Raw genomic sequence first — 27,973 nt, 5'->3', positions numbered from 1 at the left:
ACAATGCAACTTAACGTGTGACGTTTCTGTCTGAACATACCCTCTCCAACTTTAGTCCAGATAAGTCCATTCTACTCAAACAGCAGGTGTAATCCAACAAATTTATATTTGAAAATCAAGAAACTGTAGGTGCTGGAAATCTAATTTAAAAACAGAAAATGCTGGAAACACTCAGCAGGTCAGGCAGCATCTGTGGGAGGAGAAATAGTTACCAATTCAGCAGAACCCTTTGTCAGTATGGAAATTTATATTCAATCCACTTCTAACTAGAACAACTTCTTTAAAATACCCCATTTTTTCCCATTTCAGCACTGTGAAGAGACAGGCAACACTGCACCATTCTTAGTCTGTTTCCTCCATTGACATTATCCAATTCATCACCTTCCTCCATATTCTTGGAAACATCTTTATTATTAAGTCCAATTCAATTTTGAAAATTACTACTGAATCCATATTGTTCTTGACAGCAGCCAAATTCCAAGTTATCACAGAAAGCCTTGGGATCATTGGTTAGGATATCAGTATTTTTATGCTCTAGTTTCCTCCCACATCCCAAAGATAAACTGGTCGGTAGGATAATCGGGGCTGCTGTAAATTTCCCCCAGTGTAGGTGAGTGGTAAGAAAGTCAAAGTGGAGTTAAAGTGCATGTGTGACGGAGAACAGACCACAGGAAACTAAGTGTGGGAATGGAATTAGTGGGGTTAGTCTGAGAACCAGCATTGACTCGATAGGCCGAATAACCACCTACTGTGTCACTGGAAAAATTGTTCTTAATTAGAAAACACAGCTGTCCCAAACTATTTCTTTATTCCTTAATGGCATTGCTGCAAGGCCAACATTTTTAATGCCTCTCCTGCAAAGATATCACAGTCAGCCTTGGGATTAATGGCCAGGATATCTGTGTTTCTGTTGAAGGAAAAATATTGGCCTGTATATAAGTGTTCTTCATTGAATATGACCATGGGATCATCTAACTCCAGCGTAAAGAATAAATGAGGAGTTGATTTAATGTTTTGTCTGAAAGGTGCCTTCCTTGACAATGGAGCATTCCATCATTACTGCTACAAGTTGCATTAATATAACAAGATACCTGTCAGCTCTTTGCAAAAGCATTATCAAAACAAAATTTGACATTGAGCTCATGAGATGCCAAGCTGGGTAAAGGGGGGTCAATTTTAAGTTCTTGTACAGGCAGTTAGGAGGAAATTTCAGAGAATTAAGCCTAGCAGTTAAAGACATGGCTACCAATGGTGGAATGACAAAAATTGAAAGTCTGAAGAGGATAGAACTCATAAAATACAGAAGAACTTTCACACATATTATTATGAGCTTTGATACAAGTTGGATAACATAGAACTAATGCTGAGTGGGTTTTTTTGGTTATTGTTTGTTGGCCATTCTTTGTGCAGTCTGAGCTTTCAGCTTCTAAGTTTCCTATGTGGCTGAAGAGTTGCTTCATCAGAAATGGTGAAAAATTGCCACTGAATGAAGCAACCAGTCAACTGTTGCAAACTGCCTGAGTCCTCCTGTGTCATATAGTTACAGTCAGGTCCAAACATGAGTCACTCTGCTGCAGAACTCTGCAAAAAGGTATGGGGGGAAATGTTTTGGATTTTGGTTACTTTTTGTCAAGAAAAGCTTACTTTTTGTATAAAATAAGTGTGAAAGGGCCTACAGAGATGTAATCAGCAGATGAAACTGTGAAGCTTGAAAATTTAGTAAAGCTCTTTCACTGCTTTACTGTCTTTCTGTGGGCTGTGAATACTTCAACTTCTGACTTTAATCAAGCCAGAGGGTTACCATTGCACAAAGGTTTTTATTTGCAGGAAGTGATAGAACACTTCACAAAAGTTATGTTGCATTTTTCATGGTTTGTAATTTTGGATGCATTTATTTTTATCAGAGAGCCACACAGTAATAGTGACAACATAATTGTGGTATTGTTGATACCAGCTGCTCCCTTCTACCTTGTACGTTTTCTCACTTAATCATGTGATTTTTTTTAATGTGCTCATGCAAGGGATATGGGTTTCACAGGCTGAACCAACATTTAATTGCCCTTGAGAAGGTGGTGGTGAGCTGCCTTCTTGAAGCGCTATAGTCCTTGAGGTGTGGGTATTGCCCACCATGCTGTTAGGGAGAGAATTCCAGGATTTTGACCCAGCAACAGTGAATGAACGGCGATATATTTCCTAGTCAGGATGGTGTGTGGCTTGGAGGGCAACTTCCAGGTGGTGGTTTCTGTGGTTTTGCTGTCCTTGTCCTTCTAACTGGTAGAGTTGTGGGTTTGGAAGGAGTCTTGGTGAGTTGCTGCGGTGCATCCTGTAGATGGTACAAACTGCTGCTACAGTGCACCAATGGTGAAGTGAGTGAATGGTTGCACATGGGGTGCCTATCAAGCGGGCTGCTATGTCCTGTATGGTGTCAACTTTCTTGAGTGTTGTTGAAGCTGCTCTCATCCAGGCAAGTGGAGAGTGTTCCATCACATTCTTGACTTGATCCTTGTAGATGGTGGACAGGCTGTGGGGAGTTAGCAGGTGAGTTACTTGCCACTGGATCCCTAGCTTCTGACCTGCTCTTCTAGCTATGTTGTGTATATTGCTACTCCAGTTCAGTTTCTGGTCAATGTAACCCCCAGGATATTGATAGTGGGGGTTCAGTGATGGTAATACCATTGAATGTCAGGGAGTGATATTTGGATTTTCTCTCGTTGGATATCGTCATTGCTTGGCACTTATGTGGAGCAAATGTTACTTGCCACCTCTCAGCCCAGGGAATATATTGTCCAGGTCTTGTTGCAGTTGGATATGGATGGCTTCATTATTTGAGGAGTTGTGAAAGCTGCTGAATATTGTGTAATCATCAGTGAATATCCCTACTTCTGACCTTACGTTGGTGAAACAGTTGAACCTGGTTGGGCCTAGGACCCCACCCTGAGGAACTCCTGCAGAGATGTCCTGTGGCTGAGATGATTGACCTCCAACCACCACAACCATCTTCCTTTGTGCTGGGTATGATTCCAATGAGAGGAGGGTTTTGCCCCTGATTCATAATGACTACAGTTTAGCCAGGGCTCCTTGATGCCTTGATGTCAAGGACAATTACTCTCATTTCACCTCTGGAGTTCAGCTCTTTTGTCCATATTTCGACCAAGGCTGTATTGAAGTCGGGAGTTAAGTGACTCTGGTGGAACCTAAACTGAACTTCTATGAGCAGGTTGTTGCTAAGCAAAAGCTGCTTGATAATAGTGTTGATTATCCCTTCCATTGCTTTACTGATGATCAAGAGTAGACCAATAGGGCGGTATTGGATGGCCAAGTTGGATTGTTACCCAGATGTGATTGTCACCTGGATAGTCCTCAAATGTGCAGCCTTATTCATGATTACCAGTTTAAACTTGAATAACAATTTTGTGATATTAACTTTAACTTCTAGGTACTTTCAGCTTCAGGATGTAATTATTTCATCCTCAAATGTTTACTTGCTTAACCTGATAATGGTAGGTCGTTTCCTTCATTTGTCAAAACAATGGACCTAAAGTTTCCTCTGCACAATCAAGGGTATTGGAACAAGCAGAAAAGTGCAGCTTAGGTCAAGATCACATCAGCCATAGTCTTACTGAAGGACAGAGCTACCTCACAAGGCTGATTAGGCAACTCCTGCTCCCAGTATATTTGCTCTTATGTGTAACTAACCAACCTGCTGCATGCAGTCTTGAGCTTTGAAACACATGATTCAATAACACCCACCTTCCCTTCACTTGTGTTTGAGATAAGTCACAGAGTGAATCATATTATAACCATGAGAAAAATTCATAAGTGGGTCTCAGTAACCCAGCACTCACGCATAGCATCATCGCCCAAGTGGAAACTTAAATATGATCTTGCCATATGTGGAAAGGTCACTATAATTTAGTCCTACACAGAAAGAGAAAATTTTTAAAATCTTTTTTTAAAATTTTGTTCTTTATTATCCACTGTTAATGAGGTTTCAGAGGACATTTCAAAAGTCATAAAACAATCAATCAGAGTCAATATGGTTTCATAAAAGGGTGTTTGACAAATTTGCAAGAGTTCTTTACTGTGCAACAATCAGGATGGATAAAAGGGCACCAGTAGATGTAGTGCATCTGGATTTCCAGAAGACATTCAGTAAGGTGCCACATAACACATTATTGCACAAGAGCACATATGATTGTGGGGGGAGGGGGAATATATTGGTATGGAGAGGGGAACTGAAAGAAAACAGGGAGTCAAGGTAAAGTGGTCATTTATGGATTGGCATCACGAACCTAATGGGATCAGTGCTGAGGCCTCATCGACTTCCAATCTATATTAATGACTTGGAAAAAGGGACCAAGAGTACTGTAGCTATATTTGCTGATGATACAAAGATAGATGGGGTAACAAGTTTGTGAAGAGGACATGAAGAGCCTGTGAAGGAACACAGATCGGTTAAGTGAGTGAACCAGAATTTGGTATGTGGAGTACCATGTGGGAAAATGTGAGATTAATCACTTTGGATGGAAGAATGAAAAAGTGAATTATTATTTAAACAGAATGTTGCGGTACCAATGAATCTGAGGATTCTACATGAAACACAAAAAGTTAGAATGCAGGTACAGCAAATAATTAGGAAGGTAATAAACTAATACTTACCAAAGTCCCTTCAGCCTTTCTCCTGCATTGAAGTGATTGGGAAGCATTCCCTTCACTACAGATATTTGGAGGGATTCTCCTCCTTAAGTGGTGGGCAATTACTGGGGCATCATGGTCCCAAGTCGTAAAGAGATAAAAAGCTTTTGGACTTTTTGGGAAATCAAGGGATATAGGGAGCAGGCAGAAAAATCTAGTATTAGCCATGATTTTATTGAACAGATGAGCAGACTTGAGAGTCTGTGTGTCCTACTCCTGCTATTATTCTTGGGTTGGAATGTGTAGCCTGCCCCACTTACCTGTCAATAGTGGCCACAATTCACACTGTCTGGTAAAGCTTTGTTGGCACCGCCAAGCTCACAACCATTCAACAGTGCATCCTTCTGATGAGTCCCCAATGTCCAGGGGAGGGCATATGCTTGGCCTTTGGTGCTAGCCTAAAGCCACATCCCTCTTCCACCAAAAGATTTCAAGTTCTGGCACCTGAATTCTCTTTTACTCTTTCCACAACATTAATTGTGAATTTTACCTGACAGATTTTAAACCATTTCACAAAATAAATGCACAAAACAGTAAGAGTTATTGCTGTACAAAATTGCTGTACAGCTTTACAAAACTCTGGTTAGGCCACACTTAGAGTAATGTGTCCAGTTCTGGTCGCCTCATTATAGGAAGGATGTGGAGGTATTGGAAAGGGTGAAGAGGAGATTGACCAGGATGCTGCCTGGATTAGAGAGTATGGATTATGAGGAGAGACTAAAGGAGCTAGGGTTGCTCTCATTGGAGAGAAGGAGGATGAGGGGAGACATGATAGAGGTATACAAGATATTGAGAGGAATAGATAGAGTGGACAGCCAGCGCCTCTTTCCCAGGGTGCCAATGCTCAAAACAAGAGATTCAATGTTGAGAAATATGCAGTTGTACACTTTGGAAGTAGAAATAAGCGGGTAGATTATTATCTAGAAGGAGAGAAGATTGATAGTGCGGTAGTACAAAGGGACTTGGGGGTACTCGTACAAGATACCTTAAAAGTTAACCACCAGGTTGGATCGGTGGTTAAGAAAGCGAATGCTATGTTGGCATTCATCTCGAGAGGTATAGTGTATAAAAGTAAGGAAGTGTTGATGAGGCTCTACGGGGCGCTAGTGAGGCCTCATTTGGAATACTGTGCGCAGTTTTGGGCCCCGCATCTTAGGAAGGATGTGCTGACGTTGGAGAGGGTTCAGAGGAGATTTACGAGAATGATTCCAGGAATGAAAGGGCTTAAGTATGATGAGCGTTTGTCGGCTCTTGGACTGTACTCGCTGGAGTACAGAAGGATGAGAGGGGACCTCGTAGCGACATTTAAAATGTTGACAGGTAAGGATAGAGTAGATGTGGCTAGGCTGTTTCCCTTGGTGGGCGTGTCCAGGACCAGAGGGCACAATCTTAGAATTAGAGGGTACAGTTTCAAGACAGAGATGAGGAGAAGTTTCTTTACCCAGAGGGTGGTGAAATTGTGGAACTCCTTGCCACGCACAGCAGTGGAGGCCAGATCAGTGGGGGTATTCAAGGAGGAGATAGACAGATATCTAAATAGTCAGGGTATCAAGGGATATGGGGATAAGGCTGGCAAATGGGATTAGAATAGTTTTTTTTTCTCTCTCTTTTTTTCCCACCCCATTTCTTTTTCCCTTTTCCTTGGAGCAGACTCGATGGGCCGAATGGCCTGCTTCTGCTCCCTTATCTTGTGATCTTGTGATCTTGTGACATGGCTTTAAGGTATTGGGTGGGAAGTTCAAGGGTGAAGTCAGAGAGAGGTTTTTCACCCAGAGAGTGGTTGGTGCATGGAATGCGCTGCCTGGGGTGGTGGTGGAGGCTGATACATTGGAGAAGTTCAAGAGATTGTTCACAAGATCACAAGATCACAAGACAAGGGAGCAGAAGCAGGCCATTCGGCCCATCGAGTCTGCTCCAAAGAAAGGGAAATAGAAATGAGAAATGGGGAATGGGGAAAGAAGAAGAAAATAAGCATCTTAGATAAGCATCTGGAGGAATTTAAGATAGAGGGATATGTGGGAGGAAGGGGTTAGATAGTCTTAGGTGTGGTTTGAAGGTCGGCACAACATGGTGGGCCAAAAGGCCTGTATTGTGCCGTACTGTTCTATGGTTCTATGGTAATGTAATGCTGACCTTTATGGCAAAAGGAATGGAGTACTCTTTGATTGTGGAGAACTCTGTATTGTTATTGTTTTTACCTGTACTACATCAATGCACTCTGTACTTACTCAATGCAACTGCATTGTGTAATGAATTGATCTGTACGATCGGTATGCAAGACAAGTTTTTCACTGTGCCTCGGTACAAGTGACAGTAATAAGCCAATACCAATACCAAGTATAACATTTTGATGCATTTCACAGGGATCTGGTAAGAACGCACATGTAATACACTTTTGATGTCCATTTTTATGGCAGGATTTACTTATACTCGAGGCAATGCAGAAAAGCTTCACTGGTTTGATTCCAGGGTTGATTAGGTTTGAAAATGAAGAGAGCTGGAGCAGTTTGCACCTGCACTCATTGAGCTTAGGAGATGAGAAGTGATCCTCCCCTCCTGATGTTTGCTGGAGTGCAGTTCCAGTTAGCTCAGTTTGGTCCTTATTAAGCACTACACTTCTGCAGAGGTCACTTGATGTTGATCGAGTGTAGCCACCCTGACTGAATTTATTTCTTACCTTGCCAGATGTCAGGGGAACTGAGTTCCAGTAGAATCAAGGGAATCACTGGACAATCAAAGAGTTGTTGACATAAAAGGCTTTAAGGGGAATTGACAAGCTGGGTATTGAGAAGATGTTTCTCCGAGTGAGGCTATCAAGAACTGAGGGTATCATTTTAGAATAAAGGGTCTTCCATTTTAGATGGAGTTGAGGGGGAGTTTCTTCTCTCATTTGGAACTCGCTATTTTAGAGCACAATGCAGGAAAAGTTATTGAATATTTTCTAGGAGGAATTTGACAGACATTTAAACTACAAGAGAGTTGTGGGGCATAGGGAGTGTTCAGAAAGGGAGTGCACGGAGTGATTAACAGTGAGCTTTTCGTCCTATTACTGAAGCCATTGAGTTACTGGATCTTGACATCTTCATCAGGTTCAATGGCTGTGATTCTTTGCCATTCTCTCCTCATTGCCAGAATAAGAAAAGCATCATCAGTGCCTTTTTATCCTCAGGCGGAGTCCATTGCAGAGTTCCCGGATTGACATACACAAGAAGCTCCAAAAAGTTGCATGTAATTTATCAAAGGACTGCCCATGTGCACAGTGACATAATGCTTCAGAACTGAAAGCATTGGTGGTGATATAAAAGAGGAGAATAAACAGGGGTATAAGTCCCGTTTTCACGAAAGTGTTACCTGATCACTAAGGGCGGCAGTTACCCACACCGACATAAAGGGCTTTAAGAGGAATTGACAAGTCTCTTGGTCACTTGTCCCCAGCCATCTCCCTGCAGGCTGAATTACGGGAGCGGCACCTACTATTTTAAAATTACAATATTCAAAGCCTCCCACGGTCTCGTCCATTTCTATCTCTGAAGATCTTCTTCGATCCATCAAGACCTCTGTCCTTCAATTCCAAACCTTGCATTTCCTTCATAGATGTCTCCACATCCCTCTCCTCCGGATAGGGTTAGGCTTAGGTCTCGTAACGGTTTGCCTGGTCTCCATTTTAATTTGATAGTGCTCCCGAAAGATTCATTTGAATCATTTACCACTTTAAAAGACGATATATAAATACAAGTTATTTTTGCTGTAATTGGTTCAACAGAAAAAATGATTTGCATGAAGTAGAATAGAGTTTCCCTGCCGTATGTCTCTAGAACTCTATTTGTATTCGGTTCCGAATTTCTACAGAATCGGTAAAAATCGCTATTATGTTTGTTTTTTTTTCGTCAACTTTTACCACTGAACTAAATGCCTATATTTATAAATTGACGAATAGCATGCTAGGGTTAGCTGGGTATGCAAATTCACAAGTTTACACTGGTCGCTTACATGCTGTCTGTGTTTCTCGTATGCGTGCAATTTACTTGCTGGACATTTTGTTAACCACGAAATGAGGGTTTATACTGCTGTGTGTAGATCTTAAACGGCCAATGCTTCTTTTGAAAACACTTCTTCACAAAACTGCTGGAAGGAAATGTAGTCAAGTGCTTTGCAAATTAAGCAAACGTGTGTAAAAAGAAAAAAATCCGTTTAATAAGTATCATTCGTTCTTATATTTTCCCCGTTAACTAAATTCTACGACTGAATGTTGCGTGCGATGGGTGTTTTATTTCTGAGAAAAAATCGGGTTTGATCGGAAAAGCTCTGGGGGAAAGGGGTTCCAAGAGCGGCGAGGGTTTGCTGTCTGTTTTGACCTTAAATTACAAAACACGCAGCGGCTGTCAAATTGATATTCCGCCCGCAGTAACGCCTTCGCTTGGTTTGTGATGAAGTCCAAGCAGCTTCAGCCTAAAACTGGGGAGAGCACTTGCTGCAGAAGCGATGGTAGAGATTCCCCCAAGCGCCAGGTTGTGTTACCAACCATGCGCTCAACACAAATCAGAGCGCGCTCACAACTAAATCAGAATCTCCGGGGACCTGCACTCCCGAATTCCGCCTAGAAGTTCTTCGTTTTTATATTTCGGACAAATGTTAACCAACAAAACCCATGGAAAATAGTTGCCTAACGTGCGAGTTGTGCTCAGAACGGGAGAATCCCAGATCATTCCCGTCTGCCGACCTGCCTTCCCACAAAAATCCTTCAGTGACGGGGTTGATGTCCGACTGTCCAGTAATAAACATGTTAACCCGGGTGGCACGGTGCAATCTCTGGAGCTCGGTAAAAGTTACGTTAAGCCTTGAATCTTGCGGGGAAAATGCTGAAACCCGCGTGGTACTTAGTTTAAACCGAGTCTGTCGGGGTGAAGTTTTAGTTTTAAACTTTCGTTTTTATTAGGGCAGCGAATTTTGACACTATTGAGACGCACAGACGTTACTAAAAAGTCGTGCACGCCGCAGCAGTGAAGAAGAGGTGTGTTTCACCCCAGAGCCCACAGCTTGAAGGTCATCTCATTAACCCTTTCAGGTTAATGCGCCGCTGTGTCAGAGTTGCACTGATCATTTCATGGGCTTGCCGTCTGCAAGCACATTCGGTTAAAAAAAAAGCTAAAATTGCAACTGTGCGGAAGAAAGTAACCATCCCTGAAGAAAGATACAGCAAATAGGTCCTGTAGACCGCGCCCCCTGTTTCATCGGGAGCCCTCCTGATTATACCGGACCTGCCCTGTACACACAAGTCTGTGATAACCGCCTTCTCCCCACCGCCCCCCCCCCTCAGTCCCCACCGCGTCTTTCCCCGTAGCTGAGCTAGAAATGGAAATTATCCTGATGGTTGGAAATAATTTTCTGCTTTCAAATAAATGAGTGTCATAAATCTCTTGACGATTTTGGCGCCTAAGTTCTCGGTATCAAAAAATAGCTCGGGTTGCAAGAAGCTGTTTCTTTTTAAACAAAAACAGAATAGCCCGAGAAGGGTACAGAATGTGCACACAACTTTAAACCAGGATAATCAAATGGCAGGATGTGTCTGGGGCGGAGCTCCCACTGTGTGAGATCCTGAGTAATAGGTAACTGTAGCATTTTCTATCTGGAGTGCAGTTCCGTGCATTTCAGTGCGGTACTCACCAGCAGGAAGTGGTTGCTGCGAAAAAAAAACTGTTTGGAGTTATACAAAACTGCTTAGTTCCCAGTCTGTTTGTCTTTAACGTCTGATAGACCAGTCGGATTGTAGCAATGAGGCAGAGAGGGAGAGAATCTGTCTCCACTGTCATCACTTACGCCGTACTTTGCACTTCACAGTCGCAGGTTCCCGCTGACTCCTCTCAATGACCCGCATGCAGTGAAAGCTGGTAAGGAAAACCTTTCCTTTTTTTGTGACTGTGTGATTTTTAAACGCGTTGAAAACGTGCAGCAGCCGCTAGAAATCGAGTCTGCGACGAAGCTGAAGTGGGATTTGAGAGAAGGCGATTCTCTGATCGGCCCGTTTTACACCCTGGATCCAGGAGGTGGGATTCGAAGGGGTGCTTGGTTTGGGTTCATGTCGTGTTTTTCCTCCCCGGGGTAGTTTTCAGTACCCCGACTGCGAGGGTTCTCTGAATCTACGCCCGTAAACTCCAACATCATTAGAATTAAATCTGTGTCCCCCCTTGGGCGCCGGCTATGGGTGTTTGGGACAGAATTCGCCCCTTGATTCCGATCCTGCAGGTGGGAATCTGTGTGTCAGACCCAACAAGCGGAGACGGTTCCTTCAAGTAAGCAGATGCGTTGGCTAATTTCTACTTCCTGCCATGTTAAATCCTGTTATGATTTCTCTTCCATAATCTCACGCCAGAAACACCAATAATTTTAATTCAATGACAAGCCAGTAGACTTTTTATTCAACTCAAAATCCATCAGTAGATTAAAGTAAATTCACAATTTTGTGACTATTTTGTGAATGTCTGTACAACCCCCAATCTTGCACAATCGAGCTACTTTTCACACGGTTGTTGAGTGTCTGTTTGTTTCTGGGAATTGGGTTCCGCTCCGGTATTGATTCACTCCGGCCCAGGTGAGTTCGAACATTCGTGCTCCCACGTTCATCCTTGCCCCGCCCCGACCTTGGACAGTCGAGGGGTGGCTGCCTGTTTTATCAGCACTCTACAGATTGACTCGACACAAATCACGTTGGCCAACTGAAAGGTTAAGAAATAGTTAAACTGTGCCGTGCAAAATCATGGGCGGGTCCATCTAAAAGCTGCAACGCGGATGCGTCGATGCAGTTAGAACTCGGAGTGTGCTTGCCGCGAGTGTTAACACACGGTGGAGTGGGGCTGACTGGAAAGGTGACGGGCTCTCACTCCCTGTGCTGCTATCTCTGGCTCTCGTTCTGTGACGGGAGAAGGTTTCTATCCTACACCAAGGGCGACCTCCACATGCGGGCCCTCTGAATTCAGTCAAAGCCGCAGTGGCAAAGATGCTGAAATGAAGCAGCGCGGTGACACCCCCCTCCTTGTTTGTCGAACGCAGTAACTGTTTACAGCACATGTGACGGGCAACATAGTTTGCTAAATGTACTTTGATTTTTTTTCGGTTTCACACTGGGAAATTTCATTGCCACTGAAGGCGGAATGTGCTGCATTTCAAAGGCAGGTAGAGAGAAATCTCAATCTCCCACCGTCTGACTGCAGAAGCTTACCCATTTGATCTAAGTTTTACCTGCAGTAAACGTTGCAGGCTGACAAAACAGGCTGCCTGTTTGAACGCAGACGTTCAATGCCCTCTCCGTAATGGATGACAACTGACCTAAGCGAAGGACCAACAAGCTAAACGTTGGCTCAAACACACAACCCGAGAATCACGGCACAAAATATAACCTAGCGTCAAAGATTTAAAAAAATAGTTTATGACTGGGTGCTTGGGGGGCCGGAGGAAGGAGTTGACTGAGAACATTTGCAGCTTTCGTTTATGCAAGATTATTGCTTCCCTACGTTAGACGAAGACTATAATAAATGTTAAACATTTATTTTGAAACAAAACTGACCGCATCAAAAGCTAGTGAGGTGGATTAGATACAACTGGAATTGGTTTATTATTGTCACTTGTACCGAGGTACAGTGAAAAACTTGTCTTGCGTACAATTCATACAGATCAATTCATTACACAGTGCATTGAGGTAGCACAAGGTAAAACAATAACAGAATGCAGAATGAAGTGTTACAGTTACAGAGAAAGTACAGTGCAGGTAGACACTACGGTGCAAGGCCATAACGGGGTAGATTGTGAGTTCAAGAGTCCACCTTATCGCACTAGGGAACCGTTCAATAGACTTATAACAGCGGGGTAAAAGCTGTCCTTGAGCCTGGTGGGATGTGCTTTCAGGCTTTTGTATCTTCTATTCCAAAAGTCAGACATCGAATTTCGAGGTGACTTAAACGGGTAAACAATTGGATTCTGGATTTGAACGGCGTATTTAAGCTTGGAGTGGGCTTCAATGAATGTCCGCTTCAGTGGCCCACCCTGCCTTTGCATCCCTGAATGACCTCTTTTGGCTGTCCAGTGGCCAGGGTGAATCTTTCTGTTCTGTTCACACACCACATGCACTGGTTAGCCAGAGACCAGTTTACCTGAAGCACCAATATCCTTTTCAACAATTGGGACCCTTATTTTAGGCTGGTGGTGGAGAAAGAATAATGTATTAGCTCCGACTGAAATTCGAATCAAGATTAGGTAACTGGAAATGGGAAGTTAACATCATTTATTCTTCGACCATCCAGTGACCACAATGATGGTGTACTGTTGGAATATTTCGCGATGTTTAACACCCTTCCGCTTGTGCATGCTGAAGATAAGCATTTCTCTCAATTCTTAAGAGCTTTTTGCTACAACTTGATAAGTGATGACGTTCAATAGGATGTTTCGCAACGTTACTGTGTAAATGTGCACACTTCTCTGCAGAATCTCGCTCTAGCTCAATTTCAGGTACAGAACGGATCAACGTGTCCACGGAGTATTGTGTAACAGAGTAGAATAATAGTGTCACTTATCCCGATTGCTGTCAGTTTGATTTCCCAGTGGGAGAAAGAGAGAACTAAGATTAATTTGAGTGCCTTGTCCAATCAGGTTGCAAGGATTTGTATGGGGAGCTTTGTGTTACCACCTGGCAGGACAACACCTGGTAAACGGGGAGCCCGTCTGCGCACGCGCGGAGTGGAGTCAGACAAGCCTATATCTAACCAATGATGTGCAATCCCACAGAGCTCAAATCGAGGACTCCTCTCTCTCAAAAAAAGATTCAATTGCTGCTGAAACTGATTTTCTCCAAGCCCAGCGAGTAAGGCTGCGAGATGCCACGCTCATTCCTCGTGAAGAGTAAGAAAGCGCACAGCTACCATCAACACAGACCCATCGAGGATGACTACAGCAGCAGGCTGGAGCACATCCTGGCACACATCTCCTCAGGTAACTGAGTGCAATCACACCAGACTGAAACAGAAAGAGTCAACAGCAACACTTTCTGTTGGAAACATTTCTGTTACTTGTCATAACGTTATAATTGTCGAATAGTTCTACTTTGCACATTACAATTCGAAAATGGAATACGATTTTTTTAAGTATTACCTTATTGATTTTATTTTCTAATTAATTGCGGGTAAAATATGATGCTCTCAACTTTTACTCACCCTGTAAATAAACCTTGAATGCATACGCCGCCTCAGATGTTATCTTTGAAGGTATGACATTGTTTTTGTCACTGTGATCTTAAGTATATTTTATAAATTCTGGGGTTTGTTTGATCGTTTTAGATGCTTGGTAGACGGCTTGGTCTATTGTTGGGTTTCAATTTGTTGTTAAATTTAGTCCTCCATTTCACGGAATGTGTTAATTAGTTAGGGGGACAGGTATTCTTAGTTTCAGTCGTTCTAAGATGAGGAAGGGTCTTCAGCTTTGTTCCTCTACCCGCCGGTGTGGACTGACCCATTGAGTGTTACCAGCTTTTCCTGTTTTCATTTCAGTTATCCTAAAGCTGGGCTATGAGACACTTCCGACAAGGAATCCACATATTTTCAAATATTTTATTTTCGATAATATCGTTATTCATTTGTGCAAATAATTTGTAATAGTAAAGGTACGCCGTGAAACTAATTTATTACTGAATCTATTGGGTGTATATGCCGGTATTTCACGCCTATCTTCCGCTGGTAATAGAGACAGCGTTAGAGATGGATTACAAGCTGACAACAAGCTGTTTTCACTACAGCTGCACCTCCAGTTTGATAAGTCCCCCTGACCATTACCTATCTACCCCAAACGTGATTGCAGACAGCAAGATGCCGGAAGACGTCCTCTCTGCAGACTCCAAAGGCGGGGTTTCGCCTAAATCCCAAACGGTGGAGGCGGCCGACGTGCCGGAGTCTCCCGTCAGCTGCGAGGATGGCGTCTGTGGCAGAACTTCCGAGTATGAGAATTTCTGGAGACCTCCTTCTCCGTCGGCATCGCCAGGTAACGTGCTCGCAAGTGCCGTCGGTCGGCGGAACGCGATCGGTACTTTGAACTGACTAATCAGTAATGATAATTAGTAATATTGATAATATTGATAAATAGTAATGATTAGACTAATCACTAATCAGGGCGTCAGTTAGAAATTTGGAAAGGGCAGATGAAGGGGAACAGAAGCTGTTTCATTGGCAAATCACCCCAGCACTGCTGTAAACGAGAGGATGGCTTCTGGTGTTTGCACTAGTTTTAGGGAGAATCTTGTACTGCAAGTAACGTTGGTCATAACAAAAGGTAATGCTGTCTGTGTTCTGATGTTCGTAGTTTACTGAACAATTTAGTAACTCTAAGCAGGCACAATAACAACATCCAAAAGACACTTGGACAGGTACATGGATAGGAAAGGTTTATAGAGACATGGGCAAAACGCGGGCAAATGGGATTAGATTAGATGGTCATCTTGGTCAGCATGGACGAGTTGGGCCGAAGGGCCTGTTTCCGTGCTGTATAACTCAATGACTCTAAATATAGTTAGAATGTTAACAAACCGTTCAAATTTGTATGCATGCAATTGTGTTTCATTACATGTACGCGTTTACTATGGCAATGTCAAGTCAAGTCGAGTTTATTGTCATGTGCACAAGTCCACCTCTATTATACCTTTTATTTGGCACTATTTACTTATTTTTGTAATTTGTAGATTTTTATGTCTTGCACTGTACTGCTGCCGTAAAACAACAAATTTCACGTCATATGATGGTGATTCTGAAGTACCGTGAGGTACAGGTACAACGATAAAGTTGCTTGCAACAACATCACAGGCATATTGGTACAGCCAACACACAGAATATAAATTATACATAAATTATACCATACAGTGAGGAAAATCATTGGGAATAATTTCAATGTCTTTTCATCCTTGTTTTTGTTTAGACTCTGAGAAATCTCTCTCCCCTTCTGTGGACGAGAATCATCCATTCGCTATGCCTTTGAAGCAGTACAGCTGGAATAATTACTCAGGTTCCGAGTTGAAGTACCTGGTGCAGAATTATCGCCCCCCAGCTCTGGAGCGGAGCTCCGCTGTGGGGCTGTACGGCGAACGAAACTCCATGGCTGGCCTCTACCCTAGCTCCGCCCCCGGCCTTTACAACGAGCGTGGTCCGGCTCACGGGCTTTACGGCGAGCTCGGCACCGCGCCCGCCCTGTACAATGAGCGCAGCCGCAGCTTCCACGAGAAAAGGAACGAAGTGAAAACGGAATCCGGGCTCCTTTGCACCCGACTGCTCCTTAACAACGGCTCCTACAAGTGCATCAAATGCAGCAAGGTATAACGCATCTCCAGGTCACACACTCTAGGACACCAGGCGCATCATAAACCTGACGTGCAACTCATTCTAGGAGCTGTTGTAAGGGTCTTCATTTCCTCTATGTTATCTACAGTCTCCATACATATCCCACCCAATCCAGTGGATCTGTAATGTTGCCGTGGGGCAGGGCATGTACAGTGCTGGGATCTGGAGACGGGCGCATGACCTCCCTCCCGCCCTCTTTTCCACTCAATTACATTACAGCCGAGCCCCAGCTCTTGTTCCTTGCCCCCCACCCCCACCCCCGATGCTGCCTTTCATTCTCCCTACTCCACAAGGAAGCATCTTGGCCTCCCCATATTATTGATGAGCTCATGGGCAGCAGCTTGGGGAGCCGATTATCATGTTCTCAGACGCGCACCTGCACAGATACCTCTTGTGGTGGTGTTCTTGCCCGACGCCTCAGTCTCACCGACGTGGCGATGTGTTGAAGCAGAGGAGGCGGTTACCTCCTGGGGAGAGGGCAGCTAATGGTCTCGTGTTCCAGCTGTTTATACCCGGCGGGTTACCCAGGCTGACTTGGAAGAATGTAGCGAGCGGATAAAATCCACCAGGGAGAGCGAGCCAGTAGTCATGGACGGTCGTAACTCAACTTTAACGCACATTACTTCGAGCTACCCTCCCTTAAAGACAACCTTATAAATCCTGGAATTTAAAGTGGCAGCTGAAACAAGTAACAGCGTCCAGACAAGGAGCCAGTCTTAACATAAAGCGGTTCACATTTTCCTGCAGTAACGATCATAATCAAAATTCTGATTTTTAGACCGAGTGGGAACACAAATTTCTCTTGACAACTTAAATATTGGTATTGGTATATTATTGTTACTTGTACCGAGGTACAGTGAAAAGCTTGTCTTACAAACCGATCGTACAGGTCAATTCACTACACAGTGCAGTTACATTGAGTTAGTACAGAGTGCATTGATGTAGTACAGGTAAAAACAATAACAGTACAGAGTAAAGTCAATTTCATCCAAATCAAATGTTTTTCGTTTGTGTCCCAGTGTTGTTATTAGTATCCTTTGTAGGCACAAAAATTTCATTTTGGTCCGAACTATAAGATTATTCCTTCATAAATCTTACAGTGGTCGCATGGCCCGGAAATAGGACCCTCTCTGGTTCACAATTGCTTGGGGCAAACGGCCCGGGCCGAAGTATTTTCTTGTATGCCCTTGTTAGTTGGCTCGTTTATCTTTCAGCGTCAACATTATCATTGCAGTTGTGAAGGCCTGTGACCACTTGTAACAGTCACGACACTGGATATCATAAAGAAGAAAGAAAAATGTAAACCAAGACCCTAAGTGCTATGTGTTCAACCAGTACTTGTATTTTAGAGATCATATGAATTGGAATTACATTCGATCAAAAATCAGAGAAGTTGCAAACGGTGGGAATCTGAAATAAGAGGGGATGTTGGAAATAGTCAGCGGGTCAGGCTCCAACTGTAGAGAGAGAAAACAGTTCTCAGTTTCAGCTTGATTTTGTTTTTCTTTCTCTATTCTCTTCATCTTAAATGCACATCTTCAGCTGCGAAATATCATAGGCCTTCACCACCCCCTCTCGGCCGGCACCACCATCACTTGAGCCACACCCTCTTGGTCTCCGCCCTATCGCAGATATTTCCTTTGTTCACTACACCCCTTCCACTTTCTCTGCAATTTGAAACATACTTGATGTTTTAATTTCCTTCAGATCTTTCTTCGGGTTATTGGTTTGAAACGTTGACGTTGCTTCTCCCCACAGATACTATCAGACCTGCTGAGTGTTTCCAGCATAATCTATTTGTAACTGTGGCTTCTTTTCATATTTCCTGTTGTATTACATCGCAAGAATTTGCACGCGTAGGTAATCATGAATTCAGATCCACTGTTTTACTATGCAAAGTTAAATGTTGTGGTTTCTCTGTCTAATTCCTGTGAGCCAACAATACAGAGATCAATTATTCTAGTGGAGACCATGCAAAGGTCTGTACTATTCCGTAAGGCGAATTTCACTTTTTACCGTATGGATTCTGATTTTGTGAAATAGTTTACCATTGAGAAACTTTCAGCGGGTCGCTTAGCACCCACGAAAAGAGGAAGATTGACCTAAGGGTTCAAATCAGGCTCTGATTCATTCTGAAGAAGAGAAGATTCGGAGGTGTGGTGGAAATGAATCATTCTTCCAGTCTCACTGAGATATTCATCACCCAAAGTGCCGGTGACCCCTCACCCCTCGCAGCAGCACAAAATGTCAGTGCAACATGGCTGCAGCTTAAAATAAAACAAAAGCAGTTAATCTTAAATTCTTTGACCATCTCTGACTCCCTCGGGTTTATATAACTAAAACACTGCACAAACTCCCAAAACGTCACTGCGTAAATGCAATAAAATCCGCTTATGAGTAGACATAAAATAAACATGGCAAAAGTTTGCAAGGGCATCCTGCCACACGCCTCAATTCACGAATGCACAACGAGCATTTTGATTTAATGTGTTTCATAAGTTATACTTTGCCCCACTCCTAGTAAGTGATCAGACATATTTTCTGGTGTGTATTCGCTTGGTGTTATATTGTTGGATTTTGGAGCATTGAATGTATTTTCAGAGGAACGTCGGCGTTCATGTGGCAACACTGAAACTGCTGGGCTCTGTGTTTCAGTTACTAGTGTAGTTGGGGCCTGCTCGTCACCTTTCACAGCCCTGGGTCAGGTCGGGACTTCTGGTAGCACCGTGGTTTCCTTCTGTTGTTGCTAACCCTCCTGCTTCCTCCCTCAGGTCTTCTCCACTCCTCATGGTCTGGAAGTCCACGTCCGCCGGTCTCACAGCGGCACCCGCCCTTTCGCCTGTGACATTTGCGGAAAAACCTTTGGCCACGCGGTCAGTCTGGAACAACACAAAGCGGTTCACTCGCAGGTAGGAGGCTGCCTGTAACGTACAACCATCAGCTTTCGCTGAGCACTGGGGCCTCAAGTAACCAAATACCACGCAGTTCCACAAAAGCACTGCTTAACATATTAACAGTAACCCATCCAATGGCCTTTTACTAAATCACAGAGAGGGATATTATTATAACAATAAACGAAAATTTTAAAAAATATGCAGATGCTAGAAATCTGAAATAAAATCGTGAAATGTTGGAAATACTCAGTAGGTCAGACAGTATCTGCGGGGAAAGAAGCAGAGTTAACGCTTCAAGATGATAACCTTTCATCAGAGATGACCAATTCCCCATTCCCCCCCCCAACAAATACTGTCTGATCTGCTGAGTGTCTATTTGTATTACCATGTCACTTTGTTACGCTCTGTTAACCATTATTATAGTTTAAAAAAAGACAGTGGAAGATTCAATAGTGACCATCAAAGGGAATCTAAGAATATTGTTGAAAGGAAGATATTTGATACTGGTATGGGTTTATTATTGTCACTTGTACCGAGGTACAGTGGAAACACTTGTCTTGCATACAGATCGTACAGGTCAATTCATTACACAGTGCAGTTACATTGGGTCAGTACAGAGTGCTTGAGGTACTACACAATAACAGTACAGAGTAAAGTGTCACAGCTACAGAGAAAGTGCAGTGAAATAAGGTGCAAGGTCACAACAAGGTAGATCGTGAGGTCATAGTCCATCTCATTATAAGGGAACCATACAATAGTCTTATCACCGTGGGATAGAAGCTGTCCTTGAGTCTGGTGGTACGTGCCCTCAGGCTCCTGTATCTTCTACGGGGTTATGTTGGAAGACTGAAAGTGTGAGTGAAAGAGGTGAAGGAGTTGCATGGATTTCTGGACACAAAGGGCATCAAGGAGCTTGGGGGGGGGATTGCTATTGAATGGCAAAGAAGACTTGAAGGGCTGAATGGTCTACCCCTGTTATTTTTCTATATTTATAAATATAGTAGCCTTTTCAAAGAGCTGCTATAGACAGGATGGACCAAAACAAACTCTCTTCCATATAAATAAAGTTATTAAAGATAGTTACATTGAGCATTGTTGGATTGGTAATTCATTATATATAAACTGCTGGAGGAATTCAGGGGTTCGAGCAGCGTCTGTGGAGGGAAAGGAATTGACAGCATATTGGGTCGAGACCCTGCATCAGGGACGGAGAATAGGGAGGGAAGATAGCCCGTGTAAAGAGGAGAGGGGGGAGGGATGAGACAGGGGCCGGAAGGTGATTGGTGGATCAAGGAGGGGTGAGGAATGATAGATAGATGGAGCCAAGAAGGGGAGGGGAGCGGTGGAGTTGGGAGACAGAGGCTGGAGGGTGATGAGCAGGAACACAAAGGCTATAAGTGCTGGAATCTGATAAGTAAGGAAGGTGATAATGGGAAACGTTTAAGGGAGAGATGGAGGAGGGGATCTGGTGGGTGAAGTGTGTGAGGAGTAGATGGATGGTATCGGGGGAGGGGCAAAATGGGAGATGGGAGGCTGGGGAGGGGGAGTGTATGGGAAAGGCAACAGAAATGGGAAAGGCACAAGAAGTCTGGGTGAGCACATGGCCGAAGAGCTGGAGAGCAGAGAAAATGGGAGAGGTGGATCCAAAGGAGAGGGAGGGGAACACAGAGAGTAAGGTTTACCTGAGATTGGAGAATTCACTGTTCATGGAACTGGGTTGTAGAATATCCAGGTGGAATGTGAGGTTGCTGTTCTTGAGGGTAATTTCTAATGTGGCTTTCAACAGAAATTACGTTTATGATCACTTTGAAGCAGGTTTTTCGATTTTTTGTTCATTTATAATTATTAAGACATTTTTGCTTAATTAGAAAAAAAAAACTGGAGATGCTGGAAATCTGAGAGAAAACGCTGGAAACACTCAGCAGGTCAGGCAGCGTCCGTGAGGATAGAAACAGAGTTAATGTTTCAGGGACCCTCTCGGACCTGGACTGTTAGCTGTTACTCTTCCTACAGATGCTATCTACCCTGTTGGGTGTTACCAGCGTTTTCTGTTTTTATTAGATTTTTGCCATGTCTTTACGAAAAGTCTGGTATCGTATATTTTGCCAAATAATTGACACATTCGAGGACTGAGCCCTATAAATCGAGAGTCAAACTGTAATTTCGTTATTTTACTTGATTTGCAATTTCATTCTTTTTGCTTTAGGAAAGGAGTTTTGATTGCAAGATCTGCGGGAAAACATTTAAAAGATCTTCCACATTGTCCACGCACCTGTTGATCCATTCAGACACCAGGCCTTATCCGTGTCAATATTGTGGGAAGAGATTTCACCAGAAGTCAGACATGAAAAAGCATACCTTCATCCACACAGGTCAGTAAGTGCTTGGCAGAGGTTAGATACCACGTTTGCAGTGTGGCTTTGAACAAACATCACCTATCCTTTGCACAAAAATGAAACCAAGTTATCTCGTCAATCCACGAAGGGCGGGACCAAGTGAAGAGATAAAGCATTTATACTGCGAACTAAACATTCAGTGTCTGTAATGAGTTGGTGCATTTTTTCCAGAATGCAAAATGTGGATATAATATTTTAAAAATAATATTCAAGTTCAAAATAATACTTTGAATTAATTAATACGAAATATTTATTTGCTCAGCAGTGACTAAAATGAAACCTTGCACATCGGGGAGGAATACTTTCATGTTGTAAAAGGCTCAGTGGGCAGTAAGATGCAATAAAGAACAAATTCTCACTCCTATTTAACACGGACCAGACCATTCAACTTTATGATCCTGCACGGGCAGTAAATTAGATAATGGTCGATTAATAGCAATCTCGGTTTTGAAACTTTCAGTTAATCCCTCACCTTTCCCCTACCGTTGCGTGAAACTCTGTTTCCTGACTTCTTTTTTCATTATGATTCACAAAAGCCCAGTTTCCCGGTTGGGTTTTGTGTGCATTTCGTTCTTCATAGTTTGCATTGCAACTCAATGCCTGTGCAATATTGAATCTCTTTCTGAACAATATCCGACGAAAGAAACGGCTTTTGGCAATGATTTCATTAACGGCATCTGTTTAATAATTGAATCGTGGCAATCCAATCAGTGTGGCTTAATATGATCCGTCCGCTGTTTATTCAGAGCGGCTTGTGTAAGATGATTTACCCGGTATGACTAGCCTGGTCTTGATTTAGAGGCCAGCGTAAATGACAGGTGAATCACACTAGACGGTGGAGGTAGTCAGCTCGGTTCTCAGATCATCTGCTATATATAGATTGAAGTGACAATAGAAGGCACAGAGACCGAGGAGCCGATCTGATTTCACGTTAACCAACAGCGTTGTTGAACATGAGGTGAAATCTGTCAGGGCCCCGTGGTCGGTGCAAGGGGTCTGTGAATAATTGGTAGATTATGGTGTTTAACAGTTCACCTGGTTATATGCAGACCCACGCACAATGTTAACAGCAGAGAAGTCTGTAAAAATCAGAGGAGATTGGCAAATGTCCAAACCCCGTCCAACCTTTCTAAATTTCGGGCGTTCGTTGTGAATTTTCTTTTTTTTTTGTTTCTTATTTCAGGTTTTGTTACTTGTAGGTTTATATCAGAAAACCCAGGCGGTGTTGGTGCACTCTGATGCATCTTGGATATCGGACCGGTTTATTCCTAGTCTGAAAAAGGCCATCTCTTTATTCAGGGTGAAACTGCACAGACAATGATAGGCGGGTTCATATTTCAAAATCAACATTATCAACTTTTCACCTGACATTTAACAGGGAAGGGGTGGGGGGGGGGGGTGACAATGCAGCTAAAATCATAGCTAACTGGGTTTTCTTTTTAAACTCTGCATACACGTATCATTTGTAAGAGAATTCAAAAACGTTGCAGGCATTTTGACTGTTGAGTTGAGGCAGAGACACTTGTAAAAGGACAATCGCTTTGCTCTAACTCTTTACTGTGCTGTAGGTGAGAAATATCACAGTGCTCATCTCGACTAAAAATAAACAATTAGCACAACATTCAGAGGCTTATCGAGGCTAATGGTTAAAATGACACATCACGCCTCGATTTTACAAGCTCCGTCTCTGCATTTCCTGATTTAGCTGCAGTTTAACTCTGATAGAAACCATATCTAAAAATCTAGAACTGACCAACTACCGAAGCAGGGACCAGCAATCACTAGTTGGTGACCTATTATTACATTGTTATTTAGATAAAGCTACAGCCATTTACTGATTAGCCGGGGGAACGTTTATGTTTTTTCTCGGTAGTGTAGTCAAAGTCAAAGTTGAGTTTATTGTCACATGCACAAGTACATGTATGCACAGGTGCAATGAAAAACTACAGCAGCATCACAGGCACATGACATTATATAAGCAGCGTTCACAAAAAAACATACATTAAACATAAATTATGCACAATTTTTACAAGAAAACACAATTAGAACAAAAAAAAATCAAAGTCCATTTTAGTGCAAAGTGGTCATAGTTTTGCTAAACTGTGATGATTAGGGTTTTGCCGGTTGGTTTAAGAACCGAATGGTTGAAGGGAAGTCGCTTTTCTTGAACCTGGTTCTGTACCTCCTGCTCCTGTCCTCATTGGCGTGGTGGTAATTACTGGGATAACTGTCCCCGTTTGACGCCTGCATGTTTAGTTGCAAGGAAGGCGTTCCTCCTGGCTGAGGAGTGCAGGACCAGGGGTCGCGGTCTCAACATTAGAAGGCAGCCCTTTAGGGACTGAGATGAGAAATGACTTCACTCTGAGCGTGGGGAATCTTTAGAATTCTCTACCCCGAAGGACTGTGGAGACTCAGTCATTGCGTCCAATCAGACCAGGGAACGATAGATTTCTAAATATGAGAGGAATCAAAGGATAGGTCAGGGAAATGGGACTGAGGTAAAAGATTAGTCATGATCTTTATGAATGGTGAACAGGCTCGGGAGGGGGTGGGAAGGAGAGCGAATGGTCCATCCCTGCTCCCATTTTTTTATGGCCGGTAAATGCTTTAAAGAACCCGATTTAATTATTATCAAACCAGTGTTTCGCATTCTTTCTCTTTTAGTCTGTATTCTGATGGCTTTCCTAGTATGTGGTGTTGTAATGTTCAACCTGTTTTATGCAGTAAATGGACAGATTTCCAGGTACCAGCCCACGGCTTCTATAAGGCATTAACGCTCAAACAAGGCCGGTTACAATGGGCCTCAACGTGCAACGAAATCTTTGCCTGGGCAGCCGTTTTCGATTCCACTGCACATGGTTTGTTTTCCTTGAAGGAAAATATATGGTTGTTTCCATGCTTAATACACGTGGTTACATTCCAAGTGATGGGGTTAGATTTAAAGCTCGGCACAACATTGTGGGTCGAAGGTCCTGCATTGTGCTCTACTGTTCTATGTTCAAATACCATTTGTTTTCCAGTGAGACTTACGAAATATGTGCGTTATATTTATAAGATGAAAGTAAGTTTACCCTCCGTGTAGTTTGGATCAGATTCCTAAATGCTGATTTGCTTCCTGTTATGATCCAGGCGAAAAGCCCCACAAGTGCCAGGTATGTGGCAAAGCCTTCAGCCAGAGCTCTAACCTCATCACCCACAGTCGCAAGCACACCGGTTTCAAGCCGTTCGGCTGCGACCTGTGTGGGAAGGGATTCCAGAGGAAAGTGGATCTCCGGAGACATCGCGAGACACAGCACGACGTGAAATAGGCAGCGGAGGCGGTAAATCCGGAGACCGGCACGGCAAAAGGGGCCCCCTTATGAATTCTGTATGTACCGCCCGTGAAACTCTACCTGGGTTTATGATCATAGCAGTTGTGTGACCCACGGTGTCTACGGTCTAGCTTGGTCTTAAACTGCAGAATGATTCTAACATCAGGTGCCTGTTCGATTTGTGCAGTGTTCAGGTGCAAACTTTTTAAATAATTGTAAATAAGTGCATCACTGTTACAATATTAATGGGATGCATATGTTCAACCATTTGAAAGATGCTTAATTTATGTAAAACAAAGGGTATAGTCTGATTTAGATTCCCGATTGCTCAACGTTCCCAACACGTATTGCCACACTGTGAGTTTTGAACAGAAGTACTTTATGTGTAAAAAAAGGGCGATCTGCCTCAGTGGCGCGACCCTCGGTAAAGTTTCCTAAATCCATTTACGACTTTCACCTAAGAAAAAGCCCTTCGAAAGTCTTACAGAAACAAAATGTTAATGGATTTTTTAAAAAAGCAATTGCATTGTAAAAGTACTTGTGATCTATTTCACATCGCATTACCATTGAAATGTTTCAACTGTTGAAGTGATGAAAATTCGATGGTTTTGTTTCTGTGGAGACACGGTATTTAATCGCACGTCGCAGGAACAGGAGAGATGGTCAGGTGCTGGGTAATGATGGCGAATAAACCCTGTAATTTCCACCACGCAACCTGAGCGGTACGCCTACCAGAGTTTTACTCCCTAGTCAGGTTATACCATCGGGCCCAGTCTCTTTGCCACACACCGCCATCAGGAAGACCTTCAGGTGCAGACGATATCCCTAATGATGTTCTAAAACTTCCCTCGCAAATTCAAGGCCCGGGAAGAGGAGGATGTGCCAGGGACCCTACAAGACATGATAACTGTGACCACCTGCAGGAAAAGAGACAAATCCAATTGCAGTAACTACGGAGGGGATCTCTCTGCATTCTGCCACGGGGAAAGTCATTGTGGGATTTTCCACTGCCTGGAGAGCAGTGAAGTGTGGATTTCATCCAATATAGAGACACAATGAACCTGAGCTTCATCAGATATAAACTCCAAGAAAAATGCACTGAGCAGTGTCGACACTAAATTGGTACAAAAGACACCATCAATCAAGAGAGACAGTGGAGCACTCTTCTCACATCTGCTGCACACGACCGCCACAACAGATCTGATCTCAAGGCGGGCCAATGGCAAGCAAGAGTGTGTCATCAGTCCAACATTTCTCTCAACCCTCCTGTCTGAAACGGTACACCTCAACTCCCACAAGCTTCCCATTGGAATAGAATTAATCCACAGAGTGGGAAAATGTCCAACTTTTGGTACCTACACTCCACGGCCAAAGTCACCTCAACTTCAGTTTTCAAGGTGCGTACAATGATTGTGTATGCACATCTTTGGAGAACAAGCTCCGGGCTATGATGGACATTACACATAATTCCCACAAACCAAAGGTCTAGTACCAAACTTCCCCTGCTGTACACCAAGGTGTATGATGACACCCTGACAGGCACTGATGATGAAATTCACTTTTGCCTCCAAGTAGCCTTTGGCCGTCTGAAAGGAGTGTTGATCAAGCCCTGAAATCCAGTACAAAAGCTCTTGGTTTATGATCACGACCCTCCAGTGCATTTCTGAGAGATGGACTGCCTCTGGCGCTGGAGAGATATCACCAACGCTGTCTTCACTAAATTCTCCAAATTCACTGGCAAAAAAATGAATTCAGAGTCCCTTCGGGGTCCAACATCCCCAGCATTGAGGTGCCAATTACGCTCAGATGGTTCTGATGGGCGGGCTGTGCTGTTGGCATACCCGACACCACCGTGCTGAAACACACTCTATTCCAAGTACCCGCACCGCAAGAGATTACCAGGTGGACAAAGAGAACAATTCAAGGATATTCTCAAAGTCTCCTTGAAAAAAAATTGCAACATCCTCAGGAATGCCTGGCCCATGACTGCTCAGATGGTGAAGGATTGCGTGGAGAATGTCATGTTCTTTCATAGAAACACCCAGAAGCCCAATGTAAGTAATAGAAAGGGAAGATCACCTCTCTAACTACCTATCCGCCAGCTCTGCCAGGCTCCTCCTGCCCCACTTGTGGCAGAGCCTGTGGGTCCTACTTTCGCCTCATTACCCACATCAGAATCCACGGACCGGGAATGGACCGGGTTCTGTCTGTGAAGAAGAAGACCCTCGGCCAATTATTGTATTACAAGAAACCCTTACACTAAGGGTCTAGAAGATAAATGGCAGTTGTACAGAGGAGATGGGTTTTGGTAAATAGTTGAATATAATATTTATTGTAACTCATTCTGAGCATTTCTCCCCCCAAGTGAGGTGATAAAGTCATTTGGAAACGCAAGGGACTGCAGATGCTGGAAATCTGGAGCAACACACAAAAAGCTGGAGGACTCAGCGAGTCAGGCAGCATCTATGGAGGGAAATAGTCGACGTTTCGGGTCGAGACTCTTCTTCGGGACTCCTCCATAGATGCTGCCTGACCCGCTGAGTTCCTCCAGCCTTTTGCGTGCTGAAAAAAATCATTAAACGTTTGAGAGAACAATTGGAACCAACGTCATTTCAATAAACTCCGTCCTGCAAGAATGTATTGTATCATCAAGTGTCTTACAGTATTTGAGCGTTAGGAACTGTTCCAGCAGTCCAAGCTGTTAATTCGGAATCAGAAGCGTAGTCCACAGTAGACTCCTCAAACTACTTTAAATCTGAAAAAGTAAGTTGAAATGTCGTCTTAAAATATGAGACTCACTAAATAACATAAACCCTGCTCTTATTTCGCACCCGTATGTGGCAGGGAGTAGATATTAGAACTTAGTTGTTGTCTGGAAAGCATTAGAATTGGTGTAAAGGTGTAAAGCTTATGAATAGAGGCTACTAAATTGCTAGTAAACTTTACTTAAGTGTATGAATTTTCAGTTAACGTGTGTGATACTATAATATATTACAGTTTATTTATTCATGACGCCAAGGTCTCTAATAAAACGAAAACTTTAGTCAAACAATCTTCCATTTGTAACCGTTGTTTGTCAGTGACAACACACCACATCAAAAACTAACTTTCCGAGTAAAAAAGGACCAGGAGTTCCGAGACTAGCAACTTGTGGAATATTCAGAAGCTCATGCCTTTTTTTCAGTCGATTAGAGACATCGCTTTTCAACTGAAGCGAAAGTGCGAAATTAAACTATTACAAGAAATTAATGAGATCGCCTTTACTTCAATGCAACCTTTAAGCCGATATAAACACATTTCAGGTCTCCTGT

At 43.2% G+C, this 27,973-nt stretch overlaps 1 protein-coding gene across 4 annotated transcripts; it reads left to right on the top strand.

The window, feature by feature from the left end:
* The first annotated feature begins 1,573 nt into the window (after positions 1 to 1,573).
* On the top strand, positions 1,574 to 27,738 carry gfi1aa (growth factor independent 1A transcription repressor a). 4 transcript variants are annotated; one of them, XM_052010848.1, is made up of 8 exons: positions 1,574 to 1,591; positions 10,534 to 10,583; positions 13,471 to 13,674; positions 14,536 to 14,715; positions 15,643 to 16,034; positions 18,833 to 18,970; positions 21,162 to 21,327; positions 24,481 to 27,738. In XM_052010848.1, exons 3-8 carry the CDS (start codon positions 13,560 to 13,562, stop codon positions 24,657 to 24,659), a joined length of 1,170 nt encoding a protein of 389 aa, XP_051866808.1. In that variant the 5' UTR covers positions 1,574 to 1,591; positions 10,534 to 10,583; positions 13,471 to 13,559; the 3' UTR covers positions 24,660 to 27,738. The 4 variants fall into 4 exon arrangements, with proteins under 4 accessions (XP_051866808.1, XP_051866807.1, XP_051866811.1 ...); XM_052010847.1 differs by lacking the exon at positions 1,574 to 1,591 and having other exon boundaries at positions 10,348 to 10,583; XM_052010851.1 differs by lacking the exons at positions 1,574 to 1,591; positions 10,534 to 10,583 and adding an exon at positions 11,486 to 11,558.
* The last annotated feature ends 235 nt before the right edge of the window (positions 27,739 to 27,973 follow it).

This window comes from Pristis pectinata, chromosome 3 (assembly GCF_009764475.1).
Source record: "Pristis pectinata isolate sPriPec2 chromosome 3, sPriPec2.1.pri, whole genome shotgun sequence".
Lineage (NCBI taxonomy): Eukaryota > Metazoa > Chordata > Chondrichthyes > Rhinopristiformes > Pristidae > Pristis > Pristis pectinata.
This window is presented reverse-complemented; position numbering and strand designations above follow the sequence as displayed.